Source organism: Lygodium microphyllum, chromosome 6, assembly GCF_053477565.2.
Source record: "Lygodium microphyllum isolate KBCC chromosome 6, Lygodium_microphyllum_v1.1.10, whole genome shotgun sequence".
NCBI lineage: Eukaryota > Viridiplantae > Streptophyta > Polypodiopsida > Schizaeales > Lygodiaceae > Lygodium > Lygodium microphyllum.
Window position 1 is genome coordinate 8,926,335 of NC_141140.1, and position 25,517 is coordinate 8,951,851.

General features: G+C 40.3%; 1 protein-coding gene across 2 annotated transcripts in view; it reads left to right on the forward strand.

Annotated features, from left to right (window-relative positions):
• The window catches only part of COX10 (cytochrome c oxidase 10), a 31,676-nt gene extending 23,241 nt beyond the window's left edge, over positions 1 to 8,435 (forward strand). For both annotated transcript variants that reach the window (XM_087679233.1, XM_087679234.1), the window contains 5 exons: positions 5,606 to 5,743; positions 5,838 to 5,971; positions 6,747 to 6,875; positions 6,997 to 7,100; positions 7,222 to 8,435. In XM_087679233.1, coding sequence (XP_087535359.1) covers positions 5,606 to 5,743; positions 5,838 to 5,971; positions 6,747 to 6,875; positions 6,997 to 7,100; positions 7,222 to 7,595 — 879 coding nt within the window. In that variant the 3' untranslated portion in view covers positions 7,596 to 8,435. The remainder of the gene's footprint in view (positions 1 to 5,605; positions 5,744 to 5,837; positions 5,972 to 6,746; positions 6,876 to 6,996; positions 7,101 to 7,221) is intronic.
• Positions 8,436 to 25,517: the final 17,082 nt, after the last annotated feature.

A 25,517-nucleotide genomic window follows, 5' to 3' on the forward strand; every position in this document is an offset into this window, starting at 1 on the left:
CACATTGTTCTTACTGTCCAGTATGTCCAGAGTTCACTATTCTTACTGTTCGGCACACTGTTTTTACTGTCCAGCATGTGCAGAATTCATTGTTCTTACTATTCAGCATGTGACCAAAACTCAATGATTCGCGTGCAGAATTACAGTCTGCAGATCTTTGAATTCACAGTTCTTACTGTTCAGCATGTCTTGCATTTTTTGTGACCAATACTCAATGATGCATGTGCAGGATTTCAGAGAAAACACGAAATTGTACCTTCGATGGAATCCGTCCATCATGCGAAGCAGAATTGTACCTTTGATGGAATCCACCCATCATGCGAAGCATTTCCTCTGAGAATAGAGAGAGAGCTGATCAGAGGGAGCAAGCTCTACCTTCGTACTTGAGTCAGAGATGCAGTACTCTCCATGACTGATTTTCTTGCAGCAATCTGCCCTCAGCTCCTCAAAACTTCATTCTTCCATCTGTCCCTTATGCCTATTACGTTTTTTTAAAATGCTCTCATTCTCTCTCTCTCTCTCTCTCTCTTTTGGGAATTTGTGCCACATGACATACATGTAACACTTTTCGTGTTTAAACCTTCTGGTCTAAAAGTCTCCATGATTGATGCAAAATTGACATCGATACAGACTAGAGAATTAATCCTCGTGCAAAAACGAAGATCATGACGTGAACAGATTTAGGGGTCCAAAAATAGTAACTCCCTAAATTTTAGGGATGGTGACCCGTGCATTCCTCAAGTTGTGCGGAGCAACTTTTATCATTGTGACCACATAAAAAAAGTGTAATGTGGCTCAGTTATGGTGACTTTTATTTCGTGAGCATTCTCACATGTGAATCTTCTGTCTTGGCCAATCTCATTGTCTTGCACCATCTCCAGTGGCTAAGCACACAGTCCCAAACCACTGGTATTCTATTCTTTAGTGCCTATTCGATATGGAACTAGTCCTAAGGCTCAAACAAATCATTAGTCCAATTTGTTTCAATGACTGCCTCCTTTGGCCGTGCAAAGATCCCGGCTTATTCCAAGATAACTGTGGGGGTAAGAAGCAACAGTAACAAAAGAAAAGAACAATAAAATATTTTCATAAGTAAATAAAAAAAACAATTGTAAAAAGTATCACCACCTGGTGACACTAATCTTGTTGATAACGTTTTATTAAGGTATTAATCAAATGTGCAAGGTTGTTTAGCACATGTGATGTACATGGCAGTTATTTCATGGTAACAGACCAAGGACCCCGAGGATGTGGTGGGTGTCAAAGGTAAAAGTTGTAATAAGTTATGCTTGACATGTATTAGGTAGTATTGTCAGATTTGGACGTAGATGAATTTATTGGCTGCTTATGTCAGTAATGACATTAGAGACTAAGCATTAATTAATTAATGCTAGTCTAAGGACCAATAACTGCTCAGGGATACTTGAAAGACAAATTGGCCTAGCCAATTTAATTATTGGTTGGTGAATTAATTTATTGAGCATTAGAATAATTACGAAATTAATTTTTAAAATTAATATTTTTAAAAATTAATTTGATAAGTTGGATGATACTGAAAAATGGGATTAGAAGGTTGCTACTTGGTTAAACTTGCCCATGCAAGTGGAAAAAACGTTTTTACGGATTAGTGGAAGTCTATTCCAGTCATTGTGAGAGAGGAGGAGGCTGTTAGAGAGCAAGGAGAGGCTGCTAATGTGGTTTGTAGCCACCATGGATCAATTCCACAGCAAGTGACATCAATTTGGAGCCCTCCAAGAGTAGGTGATAGCAGCCCAAGGTCTTTCTGGTGTAGACGACAGCATACAGGATGGGGGAGTAGTCTTTCTGATGGTCCTAAGCTATAGGTAACAGCTTTCATGGCTGTTTGAGTGGGACAGTAGTAGTTTTTCAACATTTCTCGTGATGAAACTTTGAAATTTCTCTCTCTATAACATTCTCTCTCGTCCCCTAACCGTCTCTCAAGTTATCTCAACATTTTCTAGTAATTTGAGCCATGAGAGGAAGAGATTTCAGTCAATCTCTATTGTAAACCCTAATTTACAGCAAAAAGTAGGATTTTGACAGTCGTCTTGGGATGCGTGCTCAAAATTGAGGATCTAGGACTTGAATTCCGGCAGCTGAAATTAAGGAATGTCAAGGAGATTCAAGAGACCAGCTAGTCAACATCAGATTTGGGGTTGAATTTGTCTTTTAAGGAGGAGGGTAAAGACCAATCCCCAAGCAAACCAAGGGGCAAATTGGTTTGGAGACTTGTTGGTTAATTTTGACAGCAAGAGGTACTTGGATTAGTGGAGGAGGTTAGAGGATCTCAGTTGTACTCCATCCATTTGCAATAAAAGTTAAAGAAATATACTACAAGGGGCACCCGTATTGGGACCAATAGTTTGTCCAATATCCAAGATTGTATGGTAAAGTGTGCATTTCAATTCTGTGAATTTGTTAATTGTTGTAATTAAGTGCTTAATTAGGTTATTTACCACCTTATCCGGGAAGTAAGACTGGTTTCATGGTTCCATTGTCCGGATACCATAAATTCCCTTGAGTTGGTGGGCTTGAGGCACTTTATTGAAGATTAGAAGCTTTGCTCTTGTGTTGAAATTTTATTCAGTTGAGCATTACAGCAAGAATGTCTTCAGATAGTGAGCTGGGATCAAGTAGAGATAATGCCTCCCAATTTGAAAATTCATTAAGTCTTGGGAAAAATGCAATGCTTGGTATGTGACATAGGCAACAAGCTGATAATGTTGGTTTAGACCAAAATGTGGGTCCTTCTAGGCTTTAGAAGTTGATGATCAACAAGAGAAAGAGGAATTTGATCACGAATGTAAAGATGAGCTGAGGACAATAATTGAAATGTTAATACAATTGGCAAATGGGCCTTAGTTCATATGCTTTTTAACCCCTTAGAGGAGGGCAGCAAAGGCAAGAAGAGGAATTCATCTTTGAGAGCTTCAGGACAACAAGATGCATTGAAGGAAAAGCCAATACAGTGGCATGACGTTCTAAATGTAGGTAGTGAGCATAAGCAAATGATGTTAGTGGGGCAATTGATGCATATGCAATGCTAACTTGAAAGTGCCAATCCAATGCTTTTTGGATAGCAGGGCATGCATGCAATTACGGGGCAGCCAGGTTACTTTGGTGGTGGCACTAATTTCCATCCTATGGTGGGCTTGGGACTGCATATGGGGATGTATGGCACAACTCCTTATGGTATGTAGCAACCAATGTGTGGTATGGCCTAGTGTATCCGGGTATGGTTGGTAATATGTATAATCCCATGTATAGCAATATTGGCATGATGCTAGGGCACTAAGTGGCAAGTTTGGCAATGCATATATGCAGTCCATTGTGTTTGGGACTCATGGTATTAATGCTGGTCTTACAAATGCTCTGTATAGTGTTGGTCATGAGGAAAAATGTTGCTAGTAATGCATGCAATGTATGTGAAAATTTATCTTGGTATGGCTAGTAGTATGCAAATGCAGAGTCACATTGCAATGGTCGAACGTATGCAAACAAGAATGCTTCCTTATGCATGTGGTGCTCCCAGCTTGTCAGGTACACATGAGGGGCTAGTCAATTGGATGCAATGTTGCATGCTAGTTAAGTTGGGATTGCAACAATGTGAAAGTATAAAGCATCGCAATGCTTAAGAAGAAGAAAGGCCTACATTCTAGTGGAGGTTTGAGGCAAGTACAATTACCCTCCAAAAAAAAGAAAAAGAAAAAAGGATACTTGCGTTTTGGCTATTGACAGTGAATAAACTGATCTTTCACTATCTGAACTGCTTGGAGCATGTTCTTGTGCGGTGAACACTTAGTGACTCTTGGTAAGTCTTGGTATCGTCTATTTCTCTCTCGTCTTTCTGTATATCACTATTTCTATTGTAGCATCTCTATTGCATGGGCTTGTTTTCCTTTCACCATGACTAACATTGTGTCTTTGAGGCTTACTCTTGGAGGCAAGTGTATGCTTGGTATATGGTGGTGCTCAGCTGCAGTGTCTTTGCCTTACATTTGGACCATGTTCCCAGCTTTGTGGATTTGATCTGTCTTTGGTGCTTCTAGAGGCTTTCTTGGAGGACAATGGTTTTTGACATTATTTGTCATCAAGGTTCCTTGGTGCCTACTCTCTGGGGGTGTTGGTGGTAACCTCCCTATGATTCACAGATTGAGTTTCCTGGTCGTCATCATGCAGGATCAAAGGTGGTGATTGGTTTAGAGAGGGTCACTAGGTTTCTTAGTGCACGACTAGGTCTGTTCTATTGGTGAATGGATGGTTGCTAAATCAATCCTTGACTCATTGGTTTGTCATGGTGTTTTCCATGGCAGAGAGAAATGGCTACATCTCCTATGGCATGTGTAGGTAGGACTCAACTCCTTGTTTGGTGCTGTTGTGAGTTGTGGACTTCCCTGGTCTGTGATTTTTTCTCCTTTTGCTGACATCATTGCTTGTGGGGACTTTTCCACCCTAAAGCAGTGGAGTGGCACTCCTTACCTGTTTCCTGTACAGGGAGCAGCAATGAGAGATTGGCAATGGGGTATGCATGGCTCTCATATGATGCTGTGGATCATTGAGTGTGGGCTTCTACATGTGTCACTCTTATCTTGTCATCGACAAATTTTGGAGCTAGTGTGCCTTCAAGTCCATGATGTGATGGTTCAATAGCAAGCTGTCGATTGCTCCTATTTGTGGATGGGAGACCCCTTTGGCAGAATGGTTGAAGATGGGCATTCTTTTTATAGGCTGCGCATGAAGCCCCAGGGGGTGGGGGGATTTTTTGTTATTTTTACTCTTTTATGTTCAGGGTAGTGTATTAACAACATCGATTTTGGTTACTTTCTGCTTTCTCTGAGGCGCATCCGGGCAGTCGACGGTGCTGGAGTACCCATGGTGCATCTATGATCATTGCTATATGCATTATGATGTTGATGGTCTTCTAGTGGCTACCATGGTATGAGACAAGGTGGACATTTTGTGGATCTTATGCTTCTGGTACTATATTTTATATTTTATTGTATAGCTCACCCATGATGTGAGAGGTGGTGTTAACAGTATACTATTTATGTATGTGTGTGGCCAATTTATGGCTTCTAGGGGGTGTGATTTGTGCATTCAATTGGCCTGTTTACTGACTGGCATGTTCCTTTATTGACTGCCCGCTGGCTGACCAGGAATAGGGTTTTCAATCTCTGTGCTATATATAGCACTCCTTTGTCACAGTTACATATATCGTTCACCTTTGTTCACATCTCATCAGTGGAGACTGAGGGAGAATGCTGGGAGTGTTGGAAGTTACCTGTGTCTTATTGTTGTACTGTTCTGTGTCTTACGGAGTTAGATTCCATTGCTCGCTCATCAGTTGTGCTCTTTGTCATCTTGTGTTTATGCTTTATTCTTTTTTCATTCCTTCAGCTCATATGTGTTCTTGCAAAAAGTAGGTACTGATCCTTGAAGCTACTTAAAAGCTTGACGTCCAAGAATGACACTTATCATGGATGTAGTCTGCCTGCTTCAATCTATGTGATGACAACCTGTTTTGAAACATGGGTCTCCATAATCAAGAGAAATTTCAATTAATATCTTCCTGGTGTTGATATAGGTTATAGAAGTTGAAAATGATTCTCGAATGAAAAGGACACGCCACAGGCCATTGCCTGCAGCTCGTATAACCATGCAACATGCTATGACATGGGCCACAATGACCAGCATTGGCGGAGTTGCTCTCTTGGCAAGCCAGGTGAGCCAACTATCTTCATTCAGAGAGCCCTGTTTTAGTGTACAGGGAAACAGGGCGATAATAATGCAAGTATTGTTTTTCAAGGATTTTGCAGGCTAATATGATTGCAGCTGGGTTGGGAGCCGTCAATCTTGTCCTTTACACACTTGTGTATACTCCTTTGAAGCAACTTCATCCAATCAACACATGGGTTGGCGCTATTGTTGGTGCTGTTCCACCCCTTCTAGGGTAAGCTATGTTACTGAAGGCAGAAGAAAGTTTAGATTCAAATTTTAGTCAGAATTGTACCATCACCTCCTGAGACAGCTATGTTTAGAATGTACAAAACAATTAAGCTGGATTAACAATCTTAAACTGAGTGCAAGTTGTTTTGCGCCTGCCAAAAGGAATTTGGTTGCTATTAGTGTGGATGTATGCGTGCCTGAAAACTGCAAAATTGCTCTATTAAGAAAGCGACAAAAATAATTATGCAGTCAAAAGCCCAAATTTTCTCTATCAGAAATTCAACTGATATGTAGTGTTCTTAGATGAGATGTAACTTGAGCTTTTTGATAATTAAGTTTTAAGTTTTAACTACAGCAACTGAATATAAAACAAGAAGCGGATGGAAGTAGGTCTTACATGTAAAGAAAGCAGCCTAAAGATATAATGATGAGATTCACAAAGTAGATAACCAGATGGCTCATAGCATTTAATATGTGTCCTTCAAGGTCATCTGTGTCTTACTGTAGGAATTTGTGCTGCTTCCTCATTATGCAGCAGATTTGAGGTAGTTTGATTCTTAATAGTAATTCTGTAACATGCATTTGAGGGCACATGCCTAGGTACAAGGATTTACCTGTAGTCTAAACTCGTGTTTCAGCAACTGGATGCTGGTCTAGCATTACAGCTGAATACACAAACTGTTAACGATTTGATAATATTATCATAGCCTATGAGTTGTTACCATGAGGATGTTGTGTGCTTTGTTAAAGCCTGATTTGCAAGTTGATATTTGAATCAGGTGGGCAGCAGCTGCTGGTGATGTGAACAGCATGGGTGCATGGGTTCTTGCAAGTGCTTTGTATTTTTGGCAAATACCTCATTTTATGGCAATTGCATATCTCTGCCGTCAGGACTATGCGGCTGGGGGGTATGTAATTATGCTTTTTGAATTTCCTGGGGCTTTTACAGTTCTCTATTTTATGCTCTTAATCATTCCTTGCTAAATTAAGCCATGATATTTTACACCTTATGCATTTCTTGTGATCCAGTTTCAAAATGCTTTCAATGCAAGATGATTCTGGGCGAAGGACTGCACTCGCTGCTCTTCGCAACTGTGGCTACTTGTTACCACTGGGATTTTTAGCTCATCAGTGTATGTATTTTCTTTACTTATATTATCAGAACATGAACGTGCTGTAGATGTACCCATTTCGTAAGAGCTTGGTTAGGAAAACATTAAAAGGAACAGGATTTGATATTTTGATACTGTGTAGGTGGTATAACCTCAGAATGGTTTGGGTGGGAAACAGCGCTTTGCACTACTGCCATGGGTGCGAGTGCAGCATTGTTTTATCATCAGCGAACGAGTGAAAGGGCTCGAAAACTGTTTAGAGCCAGTCTGTTGTATCTTCCCTTTCTCCTTTCTGCAATGCTAATCCACCGTAAACCCAGTGAACAGAAGGTTGAGAATGGTAGAGAACAAAACTTCACTGGGACCCTGAAGGCTGAGGATATCTTTGTGGATGGGGAGGTGTACCATGCCACTGATGGTACAAAAAAATCGCCTTTGCCTCCTGTAGCCTTTTTTTCTGTTGCACCATTTCCATTTTTACCAGTCCCAGATTTCAGTTATGACAGGCAGCTTTGATCCTTCTATGCGTTGTTCAGTCAGGGAATGCTTTCTGATGCAAGTTTGACAATGTTTGACTCAACTGTTTTGAATTGTCAACCCATGGTTGAAAGTAACTTCAATCTGTTTGGGTTGTGGCTAAGGTAGATGAAGACGCCAATAAAAAAATGTTACTGATTGGTCTTGTGGCACTCATGAAAGTGCTGCAATAAACTTCATATAGGTGAACGAGGTTGTACATTCTTCAAATAAGATAACGGTTGTATGGCCAAATGAGAGGTTGTCTTCACAAAATTGGTGGATTGAGAGACTTTCTGAAGTGACCATTCAGAAGCATGGCTAGTATTCCTAAATGAGAATGTGATGCTTGTCTTTAGACAATTGGTGGACTGAGACTCACTTGTAAAAGTGACGACACCGAACGTGCTTCTTTGGTTTGGTTGGTCCTGACAGCTCCTTACCTAAGTGCCTGTAAGATGCCTGCACTGTTTTCACTTGAAACTTCTGAGTGCCTGTGCCTGTATATGAGATGCCAATAATAAAGCAACCTGACAGAAAAGCTACATTGAGTCCAGATATTGCGGTGCAACATTTCATTAATGAAGTGGGTATCTCCAACTTGCTTTATGACAACGCAGTAGCAAGCTCACATATTCATACTTTTGGTATGCCCTGTCATTCTAAAAGCTGTTCCTCCAACTATAGTTGATTGAACAGAGCCTTATTTGAAAAATATATAGATTCAAATTGTTGGGAGGCTTGACAATAATTTTGGGAACTTACCAGCACGTAAAACCATCTTTTGTTAGGCTTGAAGAACTCTTTTTTTCTTTTTGGATGTGGACATACCAATGCCAAGTATATTATATGCATGTTACTACTAGTTTTGTTATTGATAAAGGCATAGAATTGTCCCTTTTAAAAGATTTGGTAAAGATGTACATTTACTTTACAGGAGAGCGACTTGAAAAATCCACAAGGAAACTTCTGCATGATCAAAAGTAGATATGCAAAACTTTTGCACACCTATCAATATATACACGATGTTGGGACTGTTACTAAACTTGTGTATGGAATTTTGTGCGTGGCATCAATGTGTGTTTTCAAAGGTGCTTTGCAAAGGGGTGAAAATGCTTTTACAGAAGTGTAAAAGTACATCTAGATTTAGAGTTAGGAATGGACTGTCAAGTATTCTTATATAAAGTGCAATTTATGTTGACCTCAAGGTATGTCACAAAGGATCAAAGGAGTAAATGTGTTCTAGTGGTGGTCGATGATTTGTAAGAGCAAAAATATAGATCAAATAAATATCTTTCTAACTTTGGATAATACCATGCACCAATTTAATAATCATATTGGCATCAAATTTTGTTGGTCAAATTTTTGAAAATGCAAAAATTTCAAAATAAATAAAAAGGCAAAGATAACTTTAGCATAAGAAAGAAAAGCTACATCGTTGTTATACTATTGTTCTCTTCTACTTGCTTGTTAGGACCAACCCATCCATTTGCTTTTCAAGGCTTCATTGGCAATCTTATAGAGTGGACTTTTTCTTCTAAGACGTCTCAATACAAACATGATGTGGTTTGTGTGTCTCCTTTGGGCATGAACAAGGTTGGTTAACTTGGAGACCTTACCACACAAATATTTTAAATTCTTATACCTTCTATGTAAGGTGGCTATTGCTCTTGAAACATCCAAAGCTCTAGAGATTCCTCATCTAGATCTCCTTTGCCAAACAATAGTCATTTTGATTGATCTTGTGAAATTTGGCATGCTCATCCATTTCTTAAGCATGCTTCATAGAGCTTTAACCTCACAACAATCTTAGAGAATATGTGGGATATCTCATTGTTTCTTTACCATAGAATGTAGAGAGGGGGAGATCTCTCAACTTTGCCTAGTCTCTTTGTAGTGGGTAGTTAAGCATTATGCATTTTCTATAAAACTCTCTTCCAATGATTTAACCTCCTTGAGCAAAGTACTCCTTTTCTAAGTCTTCATGTTTGCTTTTGGGAATCTCCTCTACTCCCATGCCCTCAAAGAATTGTTGCATTTTGTATAAATATCTCTCTTCCAAGGATTTGACCTCCATGAGCAAAGCCCTCCTTTTCTAAGTCTTCATCTTTGCTTTTGGGAATCTCCTATACTTCCATGCCCTCAAAGAATTGTTGCATTAAGGGATTTGTTGAAGTCTTCCATATTTGTCCCTTTCTTGAAACCACATATTTTAGGAGCTTGATTTCATGTACTCGGAAGATTGTGAGTCACGTCCCCCATTGCATTGATATTTTCAAGTGCACTTTTTCTTTAGTAGAAAGCCAGCATTATCTACCAATTTTTCAAGCAAGGTCAAAGCAAGTAGTGTGGGTTCTGCCGGTCATGTTATTTGCCAAAGTTGAGGCTACCTACAACAAAGATGATGGTTGCCAATACCAGACTTTAAAACCATTATTACCCCCCCCAAAAGCCCCTTGGCCATGCCAAAAAAAAAAGAAGAAAAAAGAAAATGAAAAAAGGGATAATACAGTGGGACTTTATTTTTCTACCTCAACAACTATTGAGGGTGGCATACATCCCTCATCTTGGCTATGATTCATGTATTTGCAATAATCTCCCCTACATGCATCCCAAATCTCTTGGAAGAGTTTTGTTGACAAGGAGATCATGTTTCATTTGGGAAAGAGTGTAATGGATCTCATCCTTGTAGATGGTCGATTGAGGGCTAGATTAATATCTCATGGAATCACATGCCTCATAGCTTCAAAAACCTCCATGAGCTTCTCTTTATATATTGTTGGCTTAGGTATCTTCAATTCCGCACTGGATCTGAGATGGGCCTCAAACTTCTTTAGAATTCTTTCATTGCCTTTGATCATAACACCATCATCATTCTCAATGCTTGTAATGGTCTCCCACCTTTGCTGGAACTTTGAGAGAATTGAAGCAGAATAGGATTGGGGCATCTCGTTGAAGGTCCCATTGGATCTTCACCTCACCTTAATGGTCCCATTGGGTCTTCACCTAAATCACTTGAAAGGAAAGTGCTTCTTAATCTTTAAGATAGGTCTCAATCTTATGTGGGAAGGAACCTTCGGAGGAGGAAGAGTACTAGCCAATAGATCTCAAGGTACATGACAACAAGAAACGATCACATGCCACATGCACCACATTTTAGGATTGTGGTAGTTTGGATTTACATCTATTATGGGTCTTTACTTTGCATGCTCACAACCTTGGCAATACCACTTAGCAATAGTGCAAACAAACATTGTACACATGAGTTGCTTCCATTAAAACTCGTTCACATTGATAATATCCCATAGAGAGGTAAATATACATGTCTTGTAAATGTAAAAGATTTTATGAAAGTTTGGTCAATAGTTTCTAATATCAAGAGAGGTGGTATGAAATTTTTGATAATGTAAATATGCATTTGGATATCTAAATTAATCTTGTTGTCATATTATTAAGACTTCAAAAGTAGTAGTAGGTAAGAGTTGTTAGCACTACATGTAGGCGCGTGCGCGCGCGCGCACACACACACACACACACACACACACACACACACACACACACACACACACACACACACACACACACACACACGTAAAAAAATTTAGGACAAGAACCATCAAGGCATGGAGAACTAGTCATTGACTGGAATTGAATCTATTAAATTATCACACATAACTCTTTGTTCATGTATACATGCATATATCAAAACCTCAACTATGCATGCAACTCAATACATCACAACATACCTCTGGTGAAATGATTGAAAAAGTTTATTGATTGTAAGGAGAGATGTGGCTTTATGATACAATACAAGCTTTGGGGAGACATGGATGCAAGCTTGCATAGCATTTACACATTTGGAAAGCAACATGTGGGCCAATGTACAATTTGAGTCAATGTTGTTGATAGGTATCAATGGCTTGGAGTCAAAAGGTTGAAGAAATGTATGAGATCATTGTTTGAAAAGGGAAGCAGTAAGCATATGATGACTTTTACAATTCCTCTATGCCTAGGTAACTCCATAATTATATAGTGTTTCCCTACCTATGTTGTCAAGTGCAAATATTCATGAGTCACTAATCTACAACACCACATGACTAACTAAGCTAATCTACAATATAAAAAACACATAGTATGATCCTTTTGCCACTATGTTTGAAGCAACGCAATTGGCTTTTACATGTTATTTTGGCAAGTTTACAAATGTGATTGCATTTGGGCAGAGGCTCTTATCTTACATGGATCCAAGTATTCTAATAAATAAGACGCTAAAGTATACACTCATGATCATGCTAAACAAAGAGAGATAGGACCAAAAGAAATTGCTATCAAGGCTAAAAAGAAATAGTTAGGGACCAAAAGAGACATGCTAGAGATAGCCTAATCCTTATAAATACATATAGTATTAGTAATCTTTCAAGAAAAATATACCTCTTAAAGTATTGACCATATATATTAACTTATACGTCAACCACACATATAAACATAGTTAGCAATGCCTTAAGAAAACATATATATCTTGCGAGCGAGATGAAGATAATAGTATAAGAATCACATGAAAAGAATTCCCCCATTTTCTAGAGACACCCTATAAACAAGCAGTTTCCTAAACTTATACACCATTTCATTTGGTTTCTAAAATCCTAATCTCAAAGGAGAGAAAGATAAATATATTCTCACTATCCAAGCTAGGGACATTTATCTCAAAGGAGAAGTCATTGCATAGAAGGGATGCACACTTCCTAATGGCTTGGTGCAATGCTAAGATCACCACAACTTTATCTCACATCCCTCCTACCTTATTGTTTAAAGTATCTTGATGGGCATCATGGAGACCAACCACTTCATCCACAAAATGCATCACCATCATCCTCAAGACCATATGCACATAAAACCCTCAGAAAATTTCATGTTCTCACAATCATGAATCAATGACCAAATGATGTTCTCTGTGTGTGTGTGTGTGTGTGTGTGTGTGTGTGTCCCTAGCAAACAACTCATATATTGAGAGGTTTGTCAAGAGACATATGCTCAAGTTAAAGTATTTGGGCATCCACATTACCATTGCACAAAATATCCGTGTTAGAAAATTTAGCACCACTACAATTTTATGGTCATAACATGCTAAAGTAAATTCTATTCTTTTAACCTACTCAAAAAGCTTCAAATGTCCCTTACAAAAGATGAAGTAGCATATCTTTCTTTATTGATCCTTGACTATCACCCAATAAGTGTGGATAGTATAGCCAACCTTCATTAGGGGAGATTTAAGGACACTTTTTGGCCTATTGAGAAGTGTGATGCAATTGATTTTTTTTTGGGGAAAAATATTGCAATATCGGAGAATCTTTGCCCTTTTCTACCTTGGTGCTTTTGTTCTATTATTCATTGACAAAGATGAACTTTAAAGGTGTTGCATACACTTGTCACCTTCAATGCCTCACTGCTGCTTGGAAACTTCCCTTCATGCTTCAATGACTCTTAGAATATTCACTCTTCATATTAAAAATTTTATTTCAGGGCATTGTAAACCACATCCATATTGCAAGCATGGATCACTTATTGGAAGCTTGATTGTAAGTATGGATAACCGTAAATGTCCATACCACCTCCATATTGATGTTGATGATACAAAAGAAACAAGCTGTCTAGTAACACACTGAGTGCATTGGAAGCAATGAGATTAGAGGATTGATGGTAGGTTGTATCATGTGGATCCTATAACAAGAAGCACCCCTCCATTCTCTGTGTTCCTCATTGGTGAGCTTTGTTGGAAATAATTGTCATGGGCTTCTAGCTTATATTCAGAATCTAGTAGGCCATTCAAACATTTTGAAGCTAGAGAACCAATGGTTACGCTAGGAGATAGACACAATGAGGAAAAAATTAGAGGAGAGCTAAGGAAAATAAAGAAGTCTCGAAACCCAACTATGTGCAATCAAAAGGAAGGAAACGATGCTCGAGTTGCATGAAAGGCAAAGAAGTCTGAAGAATATTGAGATACTCAAGCTTGTAAGTGGGGGTTGCATGAGAAAAATAACACTAATATGGTAATAGTTGGTCACTCACCCTAAACTAGTTGTATTCTCTTGGGCAAGAAGAGGTCTAGAAAGGCCAAGAAATAGTATGTTGAAAAATCCTTATAGAGGTCTTGCCTGGACAAAGATAACATCTAAATAACCATGGACAAAGTGAAAATTAAGACAATTTAGCTACACTCAACTCTTCAAAGTTATGCAAGAGACATTGAAGAAGAAAAGGGTCAAGGGCTCTTTACTTCCAAATTCATCTTTAGTTCAATAGATAGGACTTAACATCAACTAAAGAGTCTTGAAAGTCCTTGGTGAGCCCTTTCACATCATAGATAACTATTCTGGAAAGAAGAGAGCATTGAAATATGGCAATTGTAATAACAAATTCTTTGACCAGAGGACTGTGCAGAGAGTTATGATTGGGTCTTATAGGCTAGAGCATATAATAGCAAATGAGGTTGCCATTTTTGTTATCAAGTTGGATGAAACTAAGATTACGAAGGATAAGAAAATGGAGAGAGTTTCTATGACCCTGATAAATAGGGCTCTTCAGCCAGGTAGTGATAGTGATGAAGGCATGAAGGGCTTAGTGCATTTTTGTGTGCAATCAAAGTAAGACATTTGTTGATTGGGAGCGTTTCAAGTTCTTGCACTAGCTACTTCAAACTTCTATAATTGAGGTGATAAGTGCTTAGGGACGGAACTAAGTGTTAAAGGCTTTGGACAATGTAAAGTGGAGTGGGGCATAGCTACATATTTAGAGATACTAAAGTACATGATAATGTGTCAAGAGATGCTACTACTAAGAGTTCTTACATTTAATACTTGGCCATGGCCAATGAGTGCAATGTTTCTAGTTGGAATAATGTGCATAATAGACATAGCAAAGATCCAAACTTTCAAGCCATTCTAGGCATCCCTTTAACAAACATCTACATGTGCACATTACATGCTTTGTGTAGAGTAGTTGTGAAAATTATGCATCTTTACATTAGATGTGCATTGAAATGGCAATCCCAAAAGGCCAAGGATGATGCTATCAAGTCTATTGAGAAGGTTCTGCTGGACTTTGATCTCCAAGGGGGCAATGTTGTGATTGAGATAGATCCTTAGAGATCCAAAAATGGGAATAGTGCTCCTAAGAAACCCTCAATAGGTAGAGTTAAGGCTAGAAGATTTTTGAGCTTCCATGGCAAGCTCAAAAAAAGGAACTCCATGAAAGCTTATTAATTGCATTCATTATAACCAATGAAAAGTGCTACAATATGCAGTCAAAGACCACGGGGATGACGGAAGAGCAAGGAACAAGAAGGTCAAAGTGTGGGAGGCATTGGGTATAGTTTTCATGTACTATGATAAAGTACCTTGGGTTCAAGGAGGATCTTGCGGCCTTCAAGAAGGCCCTCAACTGTCATGAATCATGTAGTGGGGGGACTTGCCGAGCTGCTACACCAAACACAGACCACATACTTAAGACGAATCTCACTCAATGGCACAAGAAGAGAGATGGAGGCTAAAAACATTTCTTGTTGGTTTTTTCTTCTTTCACAAATGATACAATGTACACAAAGTATAGATAAGATACAACATAAAGGAAAGTGGCCTACTAATTCAAAAAGTGTATAACTGACCATACTAATTGACTCATATTATAACGATGCCAGTTGTAGGTAGGTTCAACAAACTAAATATAATAAGTGATAAGTCAGTGGCCATGTGAGGATCATAATGACCACCGATGTGCTAAATGTAGATGTGTGAACCCATCTAGCCAGACGGTCCATCATCAATGTCCGCACGTGTTATCCTTGCCATCTTAACACTCTCCCTCAAGCTCAACTGTATCTTTGCAACTCCAAGTAAGCTTCGAAACTTTTGAAGCTTCTTTGAACCCAATGCCTTTGTGAAAATGTCATCTATTTGATCTTGTGTGTTGACATGTACCAATTCAATCCCTCCTCTTTCAAGTACCTTTTCTCTAACAAAGTGGTAGTGCACCTCAATGTGTTTTGTCCTAGCATGGAACACTGGGTCCCTATAACTAGCTATATGTTGCTCATGTTGTCACAATGAATGACAACTAGACCATCTCCATGCACATCCAAGTCACCCACCAATAACTTTTGTAGCCATACCATCTCACCACATGCTGCCATAACAACATCTCTATACTGAGCCTTCGTACTTGATAAAGCAACTATAGGTTTCTTTTTGCTACTCCATGTAACTGCTGCACTACTACCAAGGGAAAACGTGAATCCATTGGTTTATCTTTTGTTTGACATGCTACCAATCCAATCTGAATCTATGTATCCAAACACCTGCATATCCTTACCTACCTCATAAAAAGTTCATAATATAAAATGGACTTCACATACCTCAATATGCATCTAACTGCATCCAAATGAGGCTTTCTAAGTATCTGCATAAGTTGACGGACAAGGCCAATAGCATAGCTCAAGTTTGGCCTCGTGATAGTCATGTAAATCAAACTCCCTACTATTCTCTTGAACATGGTAGGGTCTTCTATCTCATCCCCAACATTAGCACTCAACTTCACATTTTGCTCCAATGGTATGAAGGATGCTTACATGCTGTCATACCATACTTGGATAACATATCCAAGCCATACTACCTTTGGGATAGCCATATACCATCATCACATCTGATCACCTCAATGCTAAGAAAGTGTCTCAGCTCACCTAAATCCTTTATCTCAAACTTCTTCATAAAAAAGTCCTTAACTTCAGCAATCCCATTGTCACTGTCACTTGTAATAATCAAGTCACCCACATAGATGACTATAATGATCAAACTTGTATCTCCCTTTCTCACATAAAGTGAGTGATCATCATCAGAAATATGAAAGCCAATATTGACAAGATACTCTCCGATCTTGTCAGACCATTCTCTAGGTGCTTTCTTTAGCCCATAGAGTACCTTCTTTAATAACTTGCACATATGTGGGATACTCTAAATCCTCACAACCTGCTGGCTGCTTCATATGCATCTCTTCTTGTAATTCACCATGCAAGAAAGCATTCTTAACATTCTTGGCCAATGGCCTTGGTTTGTTTGCTATCCCGAAGCACTTAAGCTTTGTCTATGCGGTACTGCTCAAGGCACAGATGCATTTCTTGACTTTAGTTGCGTAGGTGAAACTGACATGCTCACACTAAAGAGCTCATCAATTTCATATTCTAGGATGGGATCAACATCCTTCAAGTGCTCTTGGACTTCTCTCACCCACTCCTTGACCTTATCTATGGCTTTAAGTTGGTGCTTTGGATTGGGGTACTCCTCGACCTTGGCGCTCCCCTTTTCCACATTCTTCAATGTGGATGTTTCTGCTTCTACGTCGGTGACCTTTTTCCTTGCGGTTAGTATCATGACACTCTCCATCTTAAGCTTGACCTTCACTTCTGTTCTCTCTCTCCTTCACCTACAGCTTCTTTTTCCGATTGAGGCTGCATCTAGGTTACTAGGCCTAGGCAGTGATATGCCGAGACTTGCTTCGTGTGTGCTCGGGTCATAACATGCAACGGGATAGGCGTAGCCTCTTGGTCGAGTGTTTCAACTCTAAACAACCCCAATGGTATTGATGTGGCAAGATCCCAATCTAGAGGGTGGTTTTTGTTTAGAGAAATCAGCAAACAGGTGGGTGATTCCACACTCTAGGCATCTAAGGTTAGCCTTCTCTTGATTGGCTTGCTCCCTCTTGGGGCAGCACAGAGAGATATGCCCTAGGTGTAACCACAAGTCCAACACGCAATTGGCTCTTAGGTTTTCCCTCCTACACCTCTACCCATACCTCTGCCTAACGCCATCACCGACACTGGTCAATAGTCCACATGAGAATGGGACTTCCCTCTTCCTTATACGAGACGTAAGGGTTCACATATGCTTCCTTATCATTTGGCTCCTCCATGTAGTATTGGATTGGGCATCGCTTCGGTGGGTGGGTTATGAAAGGTCCGAGTGGCCTAGCTATGCATGTGGGATGAATCTCCATTCTAGGGATGACTGGTTTTGCATTGTTAGGTGTTGGAAGACCCAACGGGGCTCCCCTTCCAAAGAAGTTTAGTGGCCTATTCCCTAAGTATGGTTGGTTGTATGCCTGGGTGTATGGAAGTCTCCTTGGTAGTCTGCAACGCATAGCATCATGGACGAACCTACAGCAAATTGGTGCAAGGTCGGGATCGAGGGTCCTGACATTCTTTTGGAAGGTGGTTTTCGCCACAATGCATGCATTGGACATGTGGGCGTGTAGGTCTCCTCACCATCTCCTGCAGCCTAGCTAGCTCCAACTTCATCTCTGCTAGCTCTTAGCTCTGGTCAATGTTTTTCTCTTTGTCTTGGGCACTCGGGACTAACCGTTTGCTAGGTGTCATGGCCTTCTTTGAGGATCTAGAATTGGCATTATCTCAGTTTGAGCTTCTAGAACTTCTCTTCTTGAGCTATTGTCCACGTGTATATTCTCTTCAAAGACCCTAGCTAGTGCGTTTCTTTGCAAGCTCGAGTTAATTGCTAAGGCCTTGTAGAGTTCCTCACTATAAATTTCATTTATAAACATTGTGGAGATTGCTCTTTCATTGGATCATTCGTTAGATAGGATTCTCTTAAAGAGACTCCACACGTGGGTATAGCATAATCCCCAATGTCCTCCTTGTTCTTTTGCTTGACATTCATTAGTTATACTATAAGATTATGAGAATACTCAGCCTTGGAGAACCTCTCGTGATGAAGAGATCCTTGAGATCATTAAAGTTATTCAGCTTAGTTGCGTCTAAGCTGGTGTACCATGTCCTACCCTTGTTGCCTAGGCAAAGGCCGAAGGCTTGCGAGCATTGGACAAGATTCATGAGGGCGTTGGCCTTGTAGACTTTCTCGAAATGCTCTGTACAAGTCATTATCCGACTAATATTTTTCTAACTGCTTTGCAACTATGAGGATCTTTGACTGGCTCTTGGAGCCTTGGTTGATTCCTAATCCTGCGAATCATGAGGTTGCTAGCACTGTCGCACTTTACTCTGAGGCCGTATTGTCTATGAGCCGCTTCGTAATGAGAAGCTTGCTCAGTATCAAGTCTGCTTCTAGCGCTCTCTCCATTTCTATATTAGGTCCTATTTGATTCCTATTGGCCAGAGCTAGCCCACATTGGACTTCATGCATCTCTATGTCTTCTTGCAACTTCTTAGCCCCTTGCTCATGGTTGTACGTTGCTATGCACTGTAGTGCTTGTCATGCTAATCTCCTCTCCTCCTCTAGGTCCACTATGATGTCTCCATCCTGGTTTGTAAGTCATATTTTATTGATCATCTGTTGGATATTGACTGGTGGAAAATATCCCAAATCAAGCTTATCATTCTCGTGTGACTAGAGCAAGATCCTAACATGTTGGCGGCTTCTAGCTCCACTAGGCTATTGATCATGTTGATCAAGTTTGACAGGATTGTGTCTCCAATGGTGTCAATCCGTCTATGTTCTTGAGCCTTCAATGTCTTGACTATCTCTTGGTGCTACTGGTTGGGGATCTTAGTCACCCATCTAGGTTTGAGGGTCGTCTCGTATTAGTGGGTTTGATCCACTTATTAAGTCTTGGTGTGTTCCTTCTTATAGCAAACAACCCTCAACTTATGTGTACTCAATGGGTGCATGGTGCTATTTTTTGTGCACGGTGTGAAATCATGCTTTCAACTTTCACATGCACTTCAAGTGTCAAAAACAGTATGAGGTGCAAATACTAGATGAATAATGCAGCTTTTGCTCTCCCCTCATTTTGATTTCGGCCAAATATGGCTCTAACTATGATTGCTGGCTACTCTCAAGTGTTGGTTAGGGTCTTTACTGCATCTCTTACCTTGGTTAGGGTGTAATCAGGGTTTGTGGGTCAATTTGGGGCACTACATGTGGGGATGGATAGCTAATGGGTTGCTTATGAGTTGTTAGGTCACTATTTCTTCCATTTCTCGCATTTGGAAGCTGTTTAACTCGTCTGTAAGGCTTTCGAGACTTGGCTCTAAGTTTATCAGGGTGTGAGGATGTCATTTTTTCTTAAATTCACATTCAACCCAAGTGGCCCAAATTATAGAGGTCCGAGTTGTGAAGGTCCGAGTTCTAGACTTAGCCCATTTGAGGCCGAATGGCCGAATGCAGGTGGACCCAATGTTACATGGCCGAACGACATGTGGTCGAGCATGCTGAGTGTTTGAATATCCGACTTGGATGGGGTACCCGTCTGAGTAGCCAAATGAAAGTGGCCAAATGGATGAATTTTAGAATGGTCGAATGGCCACGAGAGCATTCGACCAATTGCGGCGGTCCGAGTTTGGACAAGCCGAGTGCGGCAATGTTTTTTCTAAACGAGATGAAAAATCAACGATTTGTTTATTCAATGCTTCCTTGTCCTATTGACAGTGCTTGGGACTGAGCTTCTGCACCTTGGGGACTTGTCTAACTCATGTGGAGCAAGGATGACAAAGACTCGCAACAATTGCAATGATTTTTGTGATTTCGCACACTTGCAACAAGACCTAGTCTCTCTCTCTCTCTCTCTCTCTCTATCTGTCTCTCTCTCTCTCATTGCTGCAAACGCAAGTGAGTCTTCACCCCCGCTTCCCTTGGGTCTTAACCCCCAGTCTAGTGTCGAGTGTTGTCCTGTTCATGCTCTTGCCTTATCAATGGATTCCAACCCCTTATTTTTTCCTTTTTTTTGCCATGTTATGGGCCTTACAATAGCAACCCTAAACTAATTCTCTTGGATTTCTTGGTCCTATCATCCTACTCTCAAAATGCAACAAAAATCACAAAAGTACTGAAATGAGTTAACCCACTTTCCTACTCATTAAAAACTCAAAATACTTACTTTCTTTGAAGATTAAACTCCCAAATATCCTACTTACATCAAGCACCAGTTCGAGGATGAAACCCTACTTCGACACTTGATTTGAAGTGCGCAAGTGCTTGAACTTGAATCCGTGGTCCTAGCAATGGAACCAAAATGAAGTGGGAGTTCACGTTTGATTGCCAAGAACCACAGACCGCTTATTGCTTCAAGCATTTCAAGCAAGCAACTAATGGCTATCTCTCATCTAGTTGTGCACGCTCTCGATCTTATGAATGTAGTGAGCTTACTTTGATGCCCGATAGAATGGCCTCCTCCCTCAGGCACTCCGGTAGCTCCACAATCCATGATGTGACCTCAAGCAAGCTCAAACCTCTACCATCAAGGTCCATCCTCCATAGCCGTATGTGAGAGAGAAGAGAAGAGAAGAGAAGAGAAGAAGAGAGGAGAAGATGGAGAGCTTCTCCACCATGGTTCCTCACCCTCACACACTCACTCCCTCACACTCTCACACTCCCTCTCTCAAACACAAGCAGTACAAGCACAAGCAAGGAGAAGAGAAGAAGAGAGCCACTTTAGCCACACACCAAGAATGAGCTTCTTTATTCACTTTTTTGACTTTTATACATGCCCTCATCCCTTTGGACACCCATCCCTTTCTTACATGACCGGCCGTCTTAGCCAAGGTCTTCTTTTCTTCCTTTTGTCATCGTTCTTTTGCTCTTGCACTTCTATGCTTACAATTTGCACAGGAGGGAGCCTGGCGCTCTTTTATAAAATGAATTACATTTCACCCTACGCTTTTCTTGCTAGAATATTCTGTGCATTCCTAAATTTTTTTTGAGCTTGCATTCTTTTCCTCTTTTCTCACACGTGGGCAAAATGAGCTTCTCTCTTCACTTTGTGAGTTGGGCTTCCTTGGTCTTCCTCTGCTTGTTTTTGGGCTGTATGGTTTGTAACACTTGCATACTACTGGATCACTCAGTGAAGCCTTTACATTACTGTGTGCTCTCTATACACCTGGTGTCCTGATTGAAGGAATACCAAGCTCATCATCCAAACTCTCTGATTCACTAGAATCTCTATCAAATCCCAAATGACTAGTAGATGCATCATTACCATTCAACACTTTCTTCTTTCCTCCTTTGTCTTTACTTGCAACACTTGTAGATCCACCTAAAGTGTGGGACTACTCCTTAGTCTCCTAGACCAAGGAATAACTGTAGGTGTAGAACCAGATGATGTTTTTGGTCCATTAAGGCTCCGTGATTCTTGCTTTTCTTTTGGCACATAGCTATGATCATCATTATTATCATCTAATACATCACCAATAGATGCACACCAACTACTCATCTCATGAAAAATAACATCCCTACTCACTTTAAACTCACTTGTGACATGGTTATAACAACAATACCTTTTTGCTCTAAAGAATATCCAATAAAAATACATTTTTAAGCCTTTGGAGCAAGCTTCTTTCATAGCTCATCTAGCACATGAACATATGTAATACAACCAAACACTTTCAAGTGTGACACATCGGACTTCTTGCGTAAAGCATTCTTGGGGGACCATCCCATGAAGTGCAGCTGTGGGAGTTCTGTTCATAATATAGATAGAAGTATGAACAACTTCATACCAAAAATGCTTTGGCATATTCTTTTCAGCTATCAATGCATGTGCAACTTTGTGCAAAAGATGATATATTCTCAAAAATTGTCCAAGCTACATGTGAAGTTTTTGCATTTTTGATATGTCCCAGCATAGTATTATCAATGACTATAGATAGCCAATATATCATCTTTTTGCCTTTTGCATTCCACAAATGAGGAATTTTATCACATGGAACTCCCATGAAGGGTAGTTGTTCCTGTCAAGCTTCTCAATGATGGGATTTCCACTGTTCTTTGTCATTATCACAAAAATGATACAAAACAACAAGCAAGTCTTCTGCAACCTTTCACAACAAGTGCAAAATAATATCAAGATTGTGGGAGAGAAGGAAGGAGTCTCACTTGTAGCTTTCTTGCTTGCACAATGGGGGAATACACACAAGGGTGGAGGCTGAAAACAATTTTCCTCTTCTTAGTTGTGTAACCCAAAAAGAACTCTAGTACATAGAAATAGAAGAACCCTATATATGGGTCTCAAACCAAACTCAACTAACTAAGGTGGCATACTAAATGAGCCACGAACTAGAGTAGCTAAGGATAGCTGTCATCTAGCTATTATTCATGGGCGGTGTACCAACCGCATCTGTAACTGACACGTCGGTGACATAAATGCACAACGGTCACTTTGGCATATCACGAGTGGAGCTCGATATCTCAACACTCTCCCTCGAGCTCAATCCCAATTCCTGCACACCAAGCAGGTCTCTGAACTTGCGCAGCTTCTCTGCGCCCAATGCCTTCGTGAATATGTCAGCTACCTGATCCTCTGTGCTGACATAAACTAGATCAATAAGACCTAGTAAAACCCTCTCCTGCACATAGTGATAATGCACCTCAATGTGCTTTGTTCTAGCATGATAGACTGGGTTATTTGCCAAGTGTATACTACTCATGTTGTCACAATAAATGACAACTGGCCCATCTGTCGGCTGATGCATATCATAAAGTAGCTTATGCAACCAAGCTACCTCACATGTAGCCATTGCTGCACCCCTGTACTCAGCCTCTGTGCTCGACAAGGCAACTATAGGCTGTTTCTTGCTACTCCAAGTGACTGCAGCACTCCCAAAAGAGAACACATATCACTGGTAGATCGTCTATCAGAAATACTACCAGCCCAATCAGCATCAGTGTATCCATGCAACTATATCTGAACCCCAGTCTCATAAAATAGTCCATACTGCAATGTGGACTTCACATACTTGAGTATGCATCTAGCCGCATCCAAATGTGGTTTCCTTGGAGCCTGCATAAACTGACTTACCAATCCAACATCATAGCTCAAATCTGGCCTGGTAATGGTCATATAAATCAAACTTTCTACTATGCGTCTGTACATAGTAGGGTCTTTCAGAAGCTCACCTGCATCTGCGCTCTGCTCCAAAGGAACTGAAATAGGCTTACAGCCTGTCATCCCATATTTGAACAGCATGTCCAACCCATACTGCCTCTGCAAGAGCCGTATCCCACTTGGTGATCTAATCACCTCAATGCCCAAGAAATAACGCAGCTCTCCCACATCCTTCATCTCAAACTTCTGCTTCAATAGCATTTTCACATGAAGGATATCTTCATCACTATCACCTGTCATAATCAAATCATCAACATAAATAACAAGTAGCATAATACCTTTCTCTATTTTTCTCACATAAAGTGAGAAATCTGCCTTGGAAATCTGAAAGCCAATAGTGACAAGATACTGTCCTATCTTGTCAGACCATGCTCTAGGTGCTTGCTTCAAACCATACAAGGCTTTCTTCAACCTGCAAACAAACTCAGGATGAACAGCATGCACATAACCTGGTGGCTGCTCCATATAGACCTCTTCTTGCAAATCGCCATGCAAGAAGGCATTCTTTACATCCATCTGATGTAAAGGCCATCCCTTTGATGCAGCCATAGCAATGACTGCTCTAACAGTTTCCATCCTTGCAACCGGATTGAATGTTTCTTCATAGTCAATGCCATATGTTTATGCATACCCCTTGACTACTAATCTTGCCTTGTATCTGTTCACAGAACCATATGCGTTGTGCTTCACCTTATAAACCCACTTACAACCAATTGCATTCTTACCTTTAGGCAAAGGTACCAACTCCCATGTAGCATTTGCTTCCAAGGCATCCATTTCTTCATCCATGGCTTTCTCCCATTTTTCTTTTCCCATGGCTTGCTCAAAAGAAGTGGGTTCTGGTTCCTGTATCACTTTGACCATATATGCATAGTGAATGGCTGTAAATCCATCATATTTCAGTCTATCCACAGGATACCTAACTCTGGTAGACCTGCGCAAAGTAGATTCACTCCCAGGTGCTCTCAAAACATCCCTGGTCTTCCTTACTCCAGGTGTAACAATAGAAGGAATACCCAAGTCATCATCAATGCTCTGTTCTGAGCCACTGGATTCACCATCCACATAAGAGTGACCTGCATTCACATCAAACATGGGCTGATCTACCTTCTCTTTTCCTTTTTGTGATACTTGCATACCACTATCTGCATTACTTTGAGAAGATTCTCCTGATCTCAATCTGCCTGTCCATGGCGAAGAATGTGATTCACTACTAGAGGACGATCTAGGTCCACTAATATCTTGTGATTGCTGCTGTGAATTCTGTGCATCATTACCATTTTGTGCATCTACATTATCAATCACATTTACTGATTTATACCAGCTACTCATCTCATCAAAAACAACATCTCTGCTCACTGTAAACTTACAAGTAGAAGGGTTATAGCATCTATACCCTTTCTGCTATGCAGAGAGTAACCAATAAAGATACACTTCTCAGCTTTTGGATCCAACTTGGATCTCAACTCATCTGGCACATGAACATAGGCAATGCAACAAAAATTTTCAAATGAGAAATATCTGGTTTCCTACCAGTATACCTCTCCTCTGGAGTCATCCCATGTATTGCTGCAGTGGGAGTCCTGTTCATTATGTAGACTGCTGTAGCAACTGCTTCAGCCCAGTAAAAATCTGGCAAGTCTTTTTTGTTGAGCATGGCACGAGATACCTCTCCAATATGCCTGTTTTTCGTTTCTGCAATTCCATTTTATTGTGGGGTATGACTGCATGAATATTGCTGCTTTATGCCATGCTCCTGTAGGAACCTTGCAAACTCATTTGAGAGGTACTCTTCCCCTCCATCTGACCTTAGGCATTTTATTTGCAGGCCTGTTTCTTTTTCAACCATAGCTTTAAGAGTTTTGAAATGCCCAAAAACTTCACTTTTCTTTTTCATAAAATACACCCAAACTTTTATGCTATAGTCATCAATAAAAGTGACAAAATAATGACAGCCTCCAAGAGATGTAGCTTTAGTAGTCCACACATCAGAGTGGATTAATTCCAATGGCTTCTTACTCT